Source organism: Mastomys coucha, unplaced genomic scaffold (assembly GCF_008632895.1).
Source record: "Mastomys coucha isolate ucsf_1 unplaced genomic scaffold, UCSF_Mcou_1 pScaffold13, whole genome shotgun sequence".
Taxonomy (NCBI): Eukaryota; Metazoa; Chordata; class Mammalia; order Rodentia; family Muridae; genus Mastomys; species Mastomys coucha.
Window position 1 is genome coordinate 64,003,658 of NW_022196895.1, and position 13,917 is coordinate 64,017,574.

The following is a 13,917-nucleotide window of genomic DNA, read 5'->3' on the forward strand; positions in this document are numbered from 1 at the left end:
CCCTCCCCTCCTTTCCTCTCCCTTCCCCTCCCCTCCTCTCCTCTCTTTTCCTTTGTTCTTTCCTCTCATTCTTCCTCCCCCTCCTGTTTCTTGTAATCATCATGAGTTGGAATATTTTTATTTCTTTCTCAGTGATTTTACTTTGATGTTTTAAAAGTTGTCCTTATTTTTACAAAGTGCTGATAATTTCACTTTCAACTTTACTATCTTTATCAGTTCTACCAATCTTTAGTAGAGTATCTATATTTTCTGGCTTATAAAAACCCCAGAGGGGCTGGAGAGAAGGCTCAGTGGTTAAGAGCACTGAGTGCACTTCCAGAGGTCCTGAGTTCAATTCCCAGCAACCACATGGTGGCTCACAACCATCTGTAACAGGATCTGATGCCTTCTTCTGGTGTGTCTGAAGACAGCTACAGTGTACTTGTTTTATATACACACACACACACACACACATATATATATATATATATATATATATATACACACATACACACACACATATATATACACACACACATATAGATATATGTATATATGTATAGATATATGTATATATATACACACATTTATGTATATATATGTATATATATACACATATATAAAATACACACATACACATACATACACACAAAAACAAAAACAAAAACAAAACAGGTATTGGCAAGCAAGGACAGTTTGATTTCATTTCTAAATTAGACACTTTGGTATTTTTCTCTCGCCTTTTTTTCTCCAGCTAGAACCTCTGATGCCAGGTTGAGTGAGAGCAGTGTTGGTGGATGTGCTGGTCTTGTTCCTAGTCTTAGATAAAAATGTTTCCGCCTTTCTTTCTCGTTGGTATGGTATTGGCTTTGTACATGTATCCGCCTTATATTGCCTGTTTATGCTGGTGTGTTTCTAGACCCAATGTCATGAGGAGATGGTGAAGTTTATCAGATGCCCTTTCTGCTTCTGTTTTGTAGTTGTTTGGCTTTGCCCTCATCCTGTCGGTGGGATGTGCCACGTGTTTTGAAAACCTGCTGAATCATCTTTTATCCCTTGGATAAGCGCCACTAGATCATAGTGTCAGAGTCACTTTTAAAAATTGCTTCTTCCAAAGCTTAACTTTACATTTTTATAGGCCTGATGGCAGCTGACATGAGTTAAATAAAGACCCTTCTAAGACCTTGGGATTCAACTTTGGGAAATTAATTTCTTAAGAGTGTGAGTTCTTAGTAGCCCAAGGAAAGACACTTGGCGATTGTGGTCTTATATCTGTTATTAGGGTGGCTCAGAAAATGGATAATGTGTTTGAGGGTTGTGAATGGGGTTCCCCTCCATTCAGGTCTGAGTTGGTTTTTGTTTCTTACTTTCTGTAGGTCTGTTAATCTGCTGCTGTGTTGTTTTTTTTGGGAAACAAGATCTCACTGTGTAGTCTGGTTTCTTTGCCTGCCCTGCCTCCGCCTCCCCGGTGCGTGGATGACAAGTTTGTACCATCATGCTCTGCTAGTCTATTGATCTTTGTACCTTCATGTCCAACCAAGGTCCTTAAGAAAGCGACTTCTTTCTTTTTAATTTCAGTGAGAACAGAAGCAGAGAACAGCAGAGCAGAGCAGACTGAGAGCCCTCGGTGAGACCGAGCCAGCTCCCTGTGTGGAAGATGTCGCCCGGTGTGGGACTGAGGAGCCCTTCGTTTTGAGATTGGAAGAGTGGGTTTCGGCAGGACAGCGTCTCCGTTCCTGACCTCACCATGGCTTCAACTCTCTGGCTGGATGGTTGATGTGACTGTGTGTGGGGGGCACAGCCAGTGGGCATCAGATGCTCCCAAAAGCCAGACCAGCAGAGTGATGGACTTGGACAGGCTAAGATGGAAGTGACCTGAGGCCTGGCCCAGGCAGTTTCTTCACAACAGGACAGCTTAAGAATTGAAACACAGGCTTGTCTGGGGAGCAGTATGCCGGAAGCTGGTTTTCAGGCCACAAATGCGTTCACAGGTGAGAGCACTCTCGGCTTAACCAGGAAGCTTTGATGTCACTGTTAGGTCAGTGGGTGACGAAATAGCAACCAACTGTATATAACGCGGAGGGGTGCTTAAACTTATAATCTGAATGCTGTTTGGAGTTAAGGCTGCCATGGTGACAGATTTTTGACATAATAATTGTATACTCCCTCTTCCCTAAATAGGACTGTAATCATTAGCAGAACAATGCCTTAGTAATTTTTATAAAAGGGATAGGAAAGCTCTCTTAAGGGGAGACGCATTGCTGACCTTTTGCTTTCCATCTTTCCTTTCCACCCTCAATTTTGATGCAGTGGTGAGGCTGTGGTAGGACTGTAGTGGTTGAGATAACTTAGAACTAAGGAACACGCTATCGTAAATAAGCAAGCACGACATGAGGATTTACTGTCAATTTTCCCTGCTGGCCATCAGTTTGCACATTTTACAAGGAAGCACTGTGCCTGGCTAGTGCTGGAAGCACGGCCTGAGAGGATGCAGTGACCTTGGATGCTGAATTCTGGCTCTTTTCTGATTCACTTAGCATCCAGCAGGAAATGGCTTCCTCTTCTGGGCTTATGGTTCTTTGTTTATTGGGGAAAAATATAGAATATAGAGAAAATATTTTTTATGTAAAAAGAGCCTCTTCTTTTTGTTTGTGTTTTAGTTGAAAGGAAAGATGAGAGAAGTAGTTGGAGTGTGACTGTGTCACTGTCCCTGTGAATCTTTGTTGCTTTTCAGATTTTGTATCAAGAGTGGGTCGGTTGTTGAAGTGTCTGGACAAAAGGGGTCAAGGCTTGGCATTGAGAGTCACAGGGACTCTTTCCTGACTGGTCTCAGTCCCTTAACAAGACCTTCAGTTCCTTTGCATCTTTCTGTGGATGAATTGTCCCGGGGCTCCACTGTTCTGCTCTGAGGAAGGCTAAGAACACTGGCAGGGAGATGTTGAGCCTACAGAGTTGTGTTGTAGAGTTAGGTGCCAGGCTCAGCCCTTTAAGCTCTCCAATCTCACTGTGGGAACACAGGTTAACTCTAAAGGCTTCAGCATCTCTGGCTGTAACCTGGGGCCTGAATTAAAAGCACTTCTGTCTGGAGCCGTGATGGGGTTGTGGGGGTGAAAGGTTATCCCCAAATGATCGTGATTAAAAAGATATGTAAGCATTCACTCAGAAGATATAGAACAAAGCTGAGCTCTCCAGCATCATCTTTATCAGCTTAGGCTGCAATCCCAGCCTTCTAGTTATTGCTTGGGCCATGTACCTTTGATTGTTTTTGCTTTAAAACCTGCTTACTTGTGGATGTCATTTCACTTCCCGTGGTGGGTAGTGTGACTTGTCTGTCCTCTGGCTGCCTCGATACCCAGAAGGCAACTAAGGATGGAAGGTGTTAAGAGGGTCCAAAGAGCAGTTCTAAGAAGAATAGGGGTTAAGAATAGAAATGGGAGAGGAACTGGGACAAGAGGGGAGAGCACTGGGTTCATCACCCTAGCCTAGTCCCCAGGCTGGCCCAGAGGCTGTCTCTGCTTCCAAGGATGTGAACAGTCCCTGCAGCTGCCATTTCCTTCTGGACTCCTCAGGCTATTCCCATGCTTACACAAGCTACTACTGGCTCCTTGTGGTCTCCACTTAGGCACATCCAGCCCTTCCTACTCCTCTACCCCAAGGACAAAGGAAGACAGACCAACCTGGGGTTCTGTGTGAAGCAACAAGCAGAACCCCTACATTCTACCTGGAGAATCCCTGATAGGTATCACAGGGCTTTTCAGACAGTAAGGCCCAAGTAAATGATGGCTGCTACTGTAATTTCCAGGTGTGTCTGTTCCCTGTAGCTCCCTCCACCCGACCACACAGCCTTGCTCCGTCCACCCTCAGGCAGCTCCTCCCTAGCTCACATTTTCTTATCTCATCCTTTTCTCCAGAACTCTATTTCTTTATCCTTTTATTGCTTCCTAGTTGTGTTGGCCTGCTTCAATAACAATCATGCGAGACCTGGGGATGGAACGCAGGTCATCAGACTTGGTGGCAAACTGCCTTTGCTTACTGAGTCATCTTGGCAGCCTTCAGTGACCTTTTCAAAGCTAGCTATCTATTAAACTCAGTGGGGAACCAGACAGACACCTGGGTTTTGCCTTCAGAGATTAGAATTTAGTTATTCTCAGCATCACCTAAATCTGCTAAATCGGGGCTTTTATCCTAATAAGACCTCTGATTTTTGTATACATTAAAGCCCGAAGCACAAAAGCTAGGGTCACACAGACTGCAAGCAGTGTTTCAAGAGAGGCCAAGGATGTGTTGGGAACATTTCAAACAAAGGTGTGGTGTTTGTTTGTACCTCTCTCAGCTAATCTTCTCCTTATAAGGTGCTATTAGGTGCCTAAAACTATTTATGAAAACATGTTCAGGATGGTGAGATTTTTTTTTTAAGCTTCCCCACATTTCTGGGAAGCAACTAGTGATAAAAATAAAGGTTAATTTCAACTATCAACTGATAAGATCTAGAGTCATCTGGGAGATGGGCCTCTGGAGAGGCTTTTGGGTGGGGATTATATTGATTGAGGTGAGAAGACACGTCCACTGCGGGTGGCACCATTCCCTGGGCCAGGAGTCAGTACTGTATATAAAGGAGCTGAGCACAAGCATCCATCACTCTCTGCTTCTTGACTGTGGATATCATGTGATTGTCTGCCTTCAGCTTCTGCTGTTGCGATTCCTCTGTCACCATGGATTGTGCCCACTGATATAATCTGTGGGGCAAAATAAGACTTTTCTCCCTTAAATTGCTTTTGTTAGGAAGTTTTAATTATAACAACAGGGAAAGCAGCTAAGACAGAAATTTGGTAGTTGAGAAATGGGGCCTTTGCTGTAATAAACTTCATGATTCTCAGGAGGAATGCAGAAGGGACCGGGCTGTTGCGTACTGTAAGCAGAGCTCACAAGTGGTTCTGGTGGATCTTAGAAGACAAGAATGGCAGGAAATGTGAATTGTAGAGACTCCCTTGTAAGGTTTTAGAGGTGAACAAAGACCATCAGGAACTGAGATGGGGGCCATTCGTGTGATTTTAAAAATTACATATTTATTTGCATGTATGTTTATGTGTGTCATGGATGTGTGTGGAGGTCAGAGGACAACATGGTGGAATTGGGTTTCCCCTACCTTTTAGGTCCTGGGGGGATCTGAGTGAGGTCATCTGCTTTGATGGCAAGCACCCCTACCGACTATACCACCTTACCAGCCTCCTTGTGCGATGTTCTTTGCAAAGAATCTGGCTTCATTCTGTGTCTTGAGAACTTGAGTGAAATTGAATCTTAGAGTGTTGGATTAACGTGTGTGGCAGGAAAAATCTGAAGACAGGATATGATTCAGGCCAGTGCTGAGAAATCAGCTGTGATAAAGAGGTCAGTTCTGTGGAAGAGAAGCCTGCACTGTACAGGGACAATAAGAAAGGCCAACAGGTCCACTTTGTGAGGATTCAGATTCACTTGAAGGAAGGTTAAGCAGACCCTGGGTAGACGTATGATGATTAATTTCAGTTTTCATTTGGTGAGGATTAGGGTGAGGGTGAGGGTGAGGGTGAGGGTTAGGGTTAGGGTTGACTGGGTGGTTAGGGTTAGTGTTAGGGTCAAGGTTAGGGAACCCGCTGGAATTACCTTGATAGGATTGATTGAGGTGGATAGACCCACCTACTGTAGTTGATGCCATACTCTGGGCTAGGATCTAGTACTGTGCATAGAGGACATCAGGAACTGACATTCGAGTCTCTTTTTGACCAAGGATGCCATGTAACCAGGCTCCTGCTCCAGTGCCTTCCATGTTGTGATGGATTTTACCCTTGAACCGTGAGCCAACATGAGTCCTTTCTCCCTTAAGTTGCTTTTGTTACAACGTTCTATCAAGTACTAGGAAAAGTAACTAAGATTCAGGGCTGTCCTTGGGGGGCGGGCGGTGTCTCCTTGGCTCAGGATCTTAGCTCGTCTCTCTTCTCCTCTTTATGTCACTTGTGAGAGTTTCAATGACATGGCATGGAAGAGATAGGCTTTCTTTTGTATTTCATGAGCAATGGAATGAAACTGTTACCCAAGAAGGTTAGAGAAGATGGTTGCTGATCTTTTTAGTTGGTTTCGTTCTTTTCAGTCTCATCCCACATATCAGTCATTCCATATGCTCCTGGATTTAAAGGTAGCAGCAACTTTGCTGGGTTTGTTTTGTTTTGTTTTTTAAGCAAAATCTCAAATGTTTGATTTTACCATTGAAGACTTAGGAGCCAGGTGGTATGGTGGTATGCTAACTCAGAGGCAGAGAAAGCACCCTGTTGACCTTCCTACTGATGTCTCAGAAGGAAAAAGATCCTTCTCCTTTTCTTCTCCATGCTGTTTTAAATACCCTTCAAATCAAAGTCCCTCCTATCTCTTTCCTGGACTTTTTTTTTTTTTTTTTTTAAAGTTTACTCCCTGTCAATTGGTTGATTGATCTGCCTCTTGACCTATGGTTGACTTTATATAATACTGTTTACAGAAAGCTCTTGGATTAAAGGTGTGTGCCAGGGCTGAGCCACACCACAACAAGAAACAGGTTTTTCCAGTTCACCATATGGGGGATTCACAATGTAATCAAATATCTTGCTACAATTGACCAATTGTCTGGGTTACTAGAAGACAATATTGCTTTAAATGATGCCTTACTCAAGGCATTTGTCCTTAGCTTTAAATCTTGTTTGGGGGCAAGGAAAAATCGCTGTCATTAGCCATACCTCAACTTACAGAATTTGTTCCCTTATCACTTTTGAATTGATTGTTTGGAGGCCGAAGCTCAGTAGACTGTGGACTGGCTGTGAAAAGAATGGGTGGCTCTGTAGCTGTGTTTTGGGATAAGGAAGGCATGGCTGTGTGTGAAACTGAAGATGGCAAAAATGTAGGAGCCCTTTTACTTTTCCCCCACCAAGTGATTAGAAGTCAACTCTTGCATCTTTTGTTCTGAATGAATGAGGTTCTACCCATAAATGCGGATCATCCTCTGGTGTTTTTCTTGGGCTTATCTTTGTACATAGGAATTAGTATATTGTTTCTAATGTTCTCAGCACAAGATACTTAGTAGCAGAAACAAAACAAAACAAAACAAAACAAAAAACCCGAAAAACTCCACCATACTGGATGATTTTGTGTGTCAGCTTGACACAAGTGTCATCAGAGAGGAAGGAGCCCCAGTTGAGAAAAATACCTCCCTGAAATCCAGCTGTAAGGCATTTTCTCAATTAGTGATTGTCGAGGGAGGGCTCAGTTCATGGTGGGTGGCAATCCCTGGCCTGATGTCCTGAGTTCTATAAGAAAGCAGGCTGAGGAAGCCAAGGGAAGCAAGCCAGTAAGCAGCACCTCTCCATGGTTTCTACATCAGCTCCTGCCTCCAGGTTCCAGCCCTGCTTGAGTTCCTATCCTGACTTCCTCCAAGAATCTCAGAAGTGTAAGCTGAATTAACCCTTTCCTCCCCGTCTTGCCTCTTCATTATGGTGCTTCATAGAAGCACTAGAAACCCTAAGAAAGACACCTCCCTTTGTAAGTAACATCTGCTCATTGTAAGAATATTTGGAAAGCCACAGACAAATCAAGAAAAGAAAATGAGTTACAGATGTATGCTAGTACAGATGTGTGCATGTGCTATATAAATTTTCTTTTTGCTAACATCCTAACTTAAGAGTCTTTCAATCTTTTTCCTTGAGGAAACTTCTTCAGAAAGATCTGTGTTCATAATGCTTATTCAATTTTATAAGTGGAATATTTATTTTTAGTATTACACTATGAGCATTTTCTTTATAACTATGCTTTTAAATTACTGCACAATACCCTTTATATACTCATCTTTTAAAATCATATCCCCCCCCTTTTTGAATAGACATACCTTTTACCTTGATGAATATCTTCGTGCATAAAAGCCCTTCTGTAGACCTATTTCCTTAAGATAAGCCCCTAAGACAGAATTAAGGGTCTAAAGTAGTGAAATTTATTAAGGCTTATGATACAATTTCCAAAGATCTTTGACTAATCCTTACTTTTGAGGCTGCTAACAACAGTTTACAGCCAGGGTGTTCTGAATCAGTGGTCTGATCTCCAACATTCAGCTGAGAAGGAGAAGCCATTGTCTGCCTCCCATGTACACAGAAGAAACTCTGGAGCAGGCTGCTTTACAGGAAGGCCCAATACTGCAAGTGAGGTTGATCACCTCCGTGTTTAGTAATGTGGGCTGGTTAAAATCTTAGGTGGTCTTAATTATACTGTTTTGATTCTTCCTGGTGGCCTTTATTCCCAGCTGAAGTTTGTTGAGGCAGTTGTGTATCAAGGTAGATAATAAACTCCTGGAAGATAAGACATTTTGGTAAAAAAACAAAGACCTGGTGTCTCCGGGCAGAGAGAAATAGAAGTTTAGGCTGGGCCAGCCCGCCTCTATTTCAGACTTCCTGATACTGTTAGAGGTGGCCTGAAACTTGTTCTAGTTTGGAGTGAGTCAGCAGACATCCTGCCAAGGTTGAAAATATGTGTTCCTTCTGCCTCCAATACCACACTTAGATACCTCCGAGGTATATATAAGCTTAAACAGACTATTTCAGTGATAAGAGGAAAACCTATTTAACCATGAAAAGCTATGCAAGAGGATCAGGTTTCTGTAGAACTTATAGCAAGTCTTTCTCATGTTTATTTTACCCATAAGGAGGAGGATAAGAGTCAGTTTAATTGTCTTTGTATAGCTGAAAGGAAGCTCTTTATGGGTGCTGGCGGCCATATGTGCTTAGCTACTACTGCCCCAAAGGAAGGAACTCTTAAACTGAGCATCTGGGATACCTCCTCTCCTCTATTGTCTCTTGAGTGGGTGGAGTTGGTCTTCCTGGAGGTGTGGCTAGCATTTTACACACACACACACACACACACACACACACACACACACACACAGAGTGACAGTCTGAATGCTCTCTATAGCCCCCTTAGCACACCCCAGACCTTCAGCTTCTGATTATTCACAGTAGTCTTCAAGGCCACACCTCTGGGAAGACCCATAGATGACTTTAGCCCGGCACCTTCCAAAATTGCCTGGAGTGTTTCTTTGTAAAGATCCTTCAAACGGCTTTTCAATAGAGGGCATGAGAGAAGATTCATGCACAACATCTTGGACAAAGAAATTTGAACTGTGCCCTAGTTGGCAAGTAGACAACCAGCCTCCTTACTGCCTTAAGGAGAAGGGGACATTTGCTATGCTTCCTCGGAGAGTTCTCAGGCTTGTCAGTGTCTGCAGCCCTAAGGGACTGAGTACCCCTCGCTTCTGGTGTTCTCACTTAGCAGAACCCCCGACCCCGGGCAAGGCCAGTATTTACTTAGGCCTGCTATTTGCTTCCCTTTACCTAGTCTGTGTGGTCCCAAAGGAGCAGGGTCACAGATTGGGGCATGGCCTTACAATGGCCTAGTGTCCCTTTCATGAGGATGGAGTGGGAAAAGGTGCTGGTATTATCATCTCAACTTACTTTGTGATAACATTTCAGTTGCTTCAGTTCCTGCTTTCCTGCCCCCCACCCCAGCTTTCCTTGATGATAGACTCTAAACTGTTAGTCAAATAGGTACTTTCCTCTTCACCCCAAATTGCTTTTGATCATAGTGTTTATCATTTCAACAGAAAGCAACACGTCATGCGCCATTTGCGGATTAGAAGTAAGAGCCTAGTCTTATAGTGGTAGACTTGAAAGGGAGGGCCATCTGTGAAGAAGCACAAATCCCGTGTCCCTCGTTCTGCTGTGGTATCAGGGAGAGGAGAGATAATTGGACTATGTCTGAGAATCTAGTTTAGGTCATGGGGGGAGGGTGGGCAGAGAGATAATTGGGAACAGAAGTTTCTAGTGAACTTGGATTTTAAGTGTGTGTCTGATTGCGTTGTATAGAGTGCGTCCTATCCTAGAAATACAGATGTTTCCGTGTCTACTTTTATCTTAACCTGGTTATGCTTGCTATTTTAGGTTTAAAATGGGTTTATGTTAGGGACTGGAAACAAAAGTGAACCATGGTGGTGATGGCTGCAGAGCAGTGTGGATGCTTAACGCCACAGTTTATCTAAAGCTGGTTACGTAGTACATTTTGTGTGATCGAAAGAGCACATGCTAATGTTACATAGTAAGAGTAGTTTTGTAAATGTCTTCCCGGATGAGACCGATCCTGCTGAACTTATTTTGATGGACTTAAGCTTTTAACTTGGTTCTTATGGAGTAAGGAGGGGCAGAAGGGGAGCGAGGAGGCAGAAATGATCCCGCTCTGAGGGAAGAAATGATGGCGCTCTGAGGGAAGAGAGAACACAGGTCTTGTTTCGGCTTTGTGGTGTCTTTGGAAGGAAATGGGTAGTTTCTCCCATCAACTTGGGATGCCATGAAGCCAGGTCTCCCGCTGCCGTGGTGTTCGTTGTGAGGACAGGCACTTGCCTGTTGCTGACCTGGCCGGTGTCTCGCACTGAGCCTAGCCCAAGTCCCTCGGGTCCACTTGCTACTGCATGAGGCTGGCTTCCCTGTAGAGTGTTGGCTGAGCTCTGTTCAGTCTCACAGATGGCTCACACTGGGACAGCTTCCTCTTATCATATTTATTTGGGGGACTGGGGGTGGGATGGTTATTTTTTATTGGAAATATTTTTTTCATGCAACATATTCTGATCAGTTTCTCATCTCTAATCTTCTTCTAGATCCTCCCCACCTTCCTGTCTGTCTGCACTCATGCCTTTTTTCTCTCTTTAAAATCAAACAGGTAAATTTAGAAAAATCAAACCAGAGTAAATAAGCAAACAAATAAAATAAACAGAAAAAAAATAGCATGAGAAGCACATACATGTGCACACATATGTACACGTACACACATGCATATATGCAGATGCACCGCACATGTACATGTACACATGTGTACATGTGGATATGCACAAACACAAAACTGATAAAAAACAAAATCGGAAACTATAATATATAAGCCAAAGACCTATAAGGTTAAAAAAAAAGGCCAAAGCATTATGAGACATCTCCAAAAATACCATTGAATTTTTTTGTATTGGCCATCTACACAGGCCTGCCTTTAACTATAATTTGTATAATGAGTGAGACTCTACTGTAGAAAACTGATCTTTTTTTTTTGTGGTAAGTGATTATTAATTGGAGATAGCATCTGGGTTAGGAGAGTCTGTGTCCTGTTCCCCTCTCGACACTGGACAGACCCCATCAGGTTTGGACCAGTGTAGGTCCCGTGAAGGCCGTCACAGTTTCTGTGAAGTCACACGTGTGTCCGTCCTGTTGTGTCTGGAAGGCGCTGTTCCCCTGGTGTCTTCTACCCTCACTGGCTTTCATAGTCTCCCTGCCTCCCCTTTCCCATACTTGACTGAGCCCTAAGGTAGGAGTTTGATGGAGACAATGCCATGCAGGACTGAGTGTTTTCGAAAGTCTCTTACGCTTCGCACATTCTCCAGTTGTGGCTCTCTGCATTTTGTTCCCCTCTACTTCAGGAGGGAAGCGTCTCTAATGGCTAAGCAAGTCACTGACCTGTGAGCATAGCGCAGTGCTGTTAGATGCGATTAGATGTTGTTAGCAGAACAGTAGTACTGGATTTTCTCCCTAGGCGAATGACCTATCTCGTCTCTAGTTCCCAGCCAGTATCAGACATGGGCTCTCCCTCCTGGAGCGAGTCTTAAATCTAATCAGGTAGTGGTTGGTGACTAACCAAACTGTTGTGCCATGGTTAATATCATGCAGACAGGTCAGGTCAGTATTGTAGACTGAAGGCTTTATAGTTGGGTTGGTATCGCCCCTTTCCTTCTATAGCATACAGGCAGAGTACCTTCCTGAGCATGAGCCACAGTCAGTAAGGGTGAAAGTTCTAGTTATACCACATCTTAACTTCTCTGTGTTCAAGTTGATATGTAGGTATTATTTTCAGTAAAGTGGCCCCCGGATTGGAGTAGATCGGCATCCTCGGTAACTTCTTAGCCTGCCTGTCCCAGAACTTGCTTCTCCTTGGGTAACAGGTAGGAGTAGAGTTAGAGACATTGAAACTGGATTTCAACCAAGAGTTGCAGTGTTGTGTTATCTCTTCCCTCCCTGCACATACTTCTGTGTTAGGCCAGCCGGAGCTGTGCGTGGTTCTTTAGGGTTGCTTTGCTTCACCTTTGATCATGTGTACCCCTTTGGTTCTTCAGGGTTGCTTTGATCATGTGTATCCCTTTGGTTCTTCGGGGTTGCTTCCGCTTCACCTTGGATCATGTGTACGTACCCCTTTAGTTCTAGGGGCCTTTTCACCAACCCTTCTCCTGACTCTTGGAGGATTACAGAAGTTTTTGAAGCAAAAAGTCCAACCTGTCTGTCTTGATCTGGGGGGGTCTCGACTCCTGATTTGGGGGCCCACAAGAGGCTTGGTGTTTTGGTTGAGGCCACGTTTTCTGGACATGGTATATGGACCTTCCTTCATAGTTGTGGCCAAATCTCCGTAGAGCCAGGCATAGGGAGGAAGAATGGACTAGCAGTGCTGAATCATCTTTCTGCTTGTGGATATACCTTGGAGTTGAAAGGACCACTGTAGGAGGAATTGCACTTTAGGAGAAATGGCACTTAGACATAAAGGGGAGGTGTGGGGGAGGGGCTGTGTGAGGGAGAGACTGGGGTGTGTGTCGGGATCCAGATGTAAAGTGAATAAATAAATTCACTAATGGAAAAAAACGATTCCCCTCCCCTCTGGCAGGTGACATCACTACCGGTCCACATCAGGATTTATCCACACACTTGCCTTTGCAAACAGTTTCCAAGGGGAATTTGTTCTTATCCAGGGACAACAGCTTAGTGACAAAGCAGGGGGTTGTCACCAAGGCAGTTTTCAATCCTCACATAAACTTGTCACCTCTCACATAGCATGAGAACATCTGACACATTTTTAATTACATTTTCAACCTTAAAGACCGCTTTTCAAAAAGATAAGAAGGAAAGACAGATATTCCCTTTTTCTTCCCTTTTTTGTTTTTTCCCCATTTCCCATCTTCCCTTGATGCTCTTGGCTACTGGAGCCCATTTTCTTGGCCCTTGTGATTTCTCCTGGCTTCTGTGATAAAATGAGGGACCCTCTCCTGCTCCTTGTCTCAAAACCTAAAGGAGCCTGTGTTCTAACCCAGACTTGTACTTTCATTACAAGAGCCCTGTTTCCAGAAACTTATGTATCTAGTGTTAGTGTTGCCCAAGAGCTAGAACTCTTAAACCACAGGAGTGTTTGTTTCTTGGAACATGAAAAATATTTACAATTTAGATATATCAACAGAATGTATTTTGGGTACTGGAGGGAATTTTTTTTTAACTAAGAAATTTAAATTTCTTGGGTTTTGCAATTTTAGGGTTGTTTTTTTTTTTAAAGCCTACATATATTTTTGTGAATAAAAGCCAGAAGTTCTCACATAAGTAATTTGTAAAAACTTGCAGACAGCTGGGCAGTGGTGGCGCACACTTTTAATCCCAGCACTTGGGAGGCAGAGGCAGGCATATTTGTAAGCTCAAGGCCAGCCTGGTCTACAGAGTGAGTTCCAGGGCAGCCAGCGCTACACAGAGAAACCCTGTCTTGGAAAAACAAAACAACAACAGCAACAAAAAACAAAACAAAAAACCTTGCAGATAATTTATTTTTAATTTTTGGATGGTCCTTTATTTTTATTTGTATGTGCATTGGTGCTTTGCTTGCATGCATGTCCATATGAGGGTGTTGTATTCCCTGGAACTGGAGAAGCGGTGCTGCCAGGTGGGTGCTGGGAGTTCAACCAGAGTCCTCTGGGAGAACAGCTAGTGTTCTTAGCCTCTGAGCCATCTCTCCAGATACAAATAGACTCTTAAGTTCTCATGTGTATAGTGTGTGTGTGTGTGTGTGTGTGTGAGAGAGAGAGAGAGAGAGACAGAGAGAGACAGTGACAGAGAGAGA

General features: G+C 43.6%; 1 protein-coding gene across 2 annotated transcripts in view; it reads left to right on the plus strand.

Annotated features, from left to right (window-relative positions):
• Positions 1-13,917, plus strand: part of Ldlrad4 (low density lipoprotein receptor class A domain containing 4) — a 327,134-nt gene that overhangs the window by 129,139 nt on the left and 184,078 nt on the right. For both annotated transcript variants that reach the window (XM_031365959.1, XM_031365958.1), the window contains exon 3: positions 1,558-1,970. In XM_031365959.1, coding sequence (XP_031221819.1) covers positions 1,931-1,970 — 40 coding nt within the window. In that variant the 5' untranslated portion in view covers positions 1,558-1,930. The remainder of the gene's footprint in view (positions 1-1,557; positions 1,971-13,917) is intronic.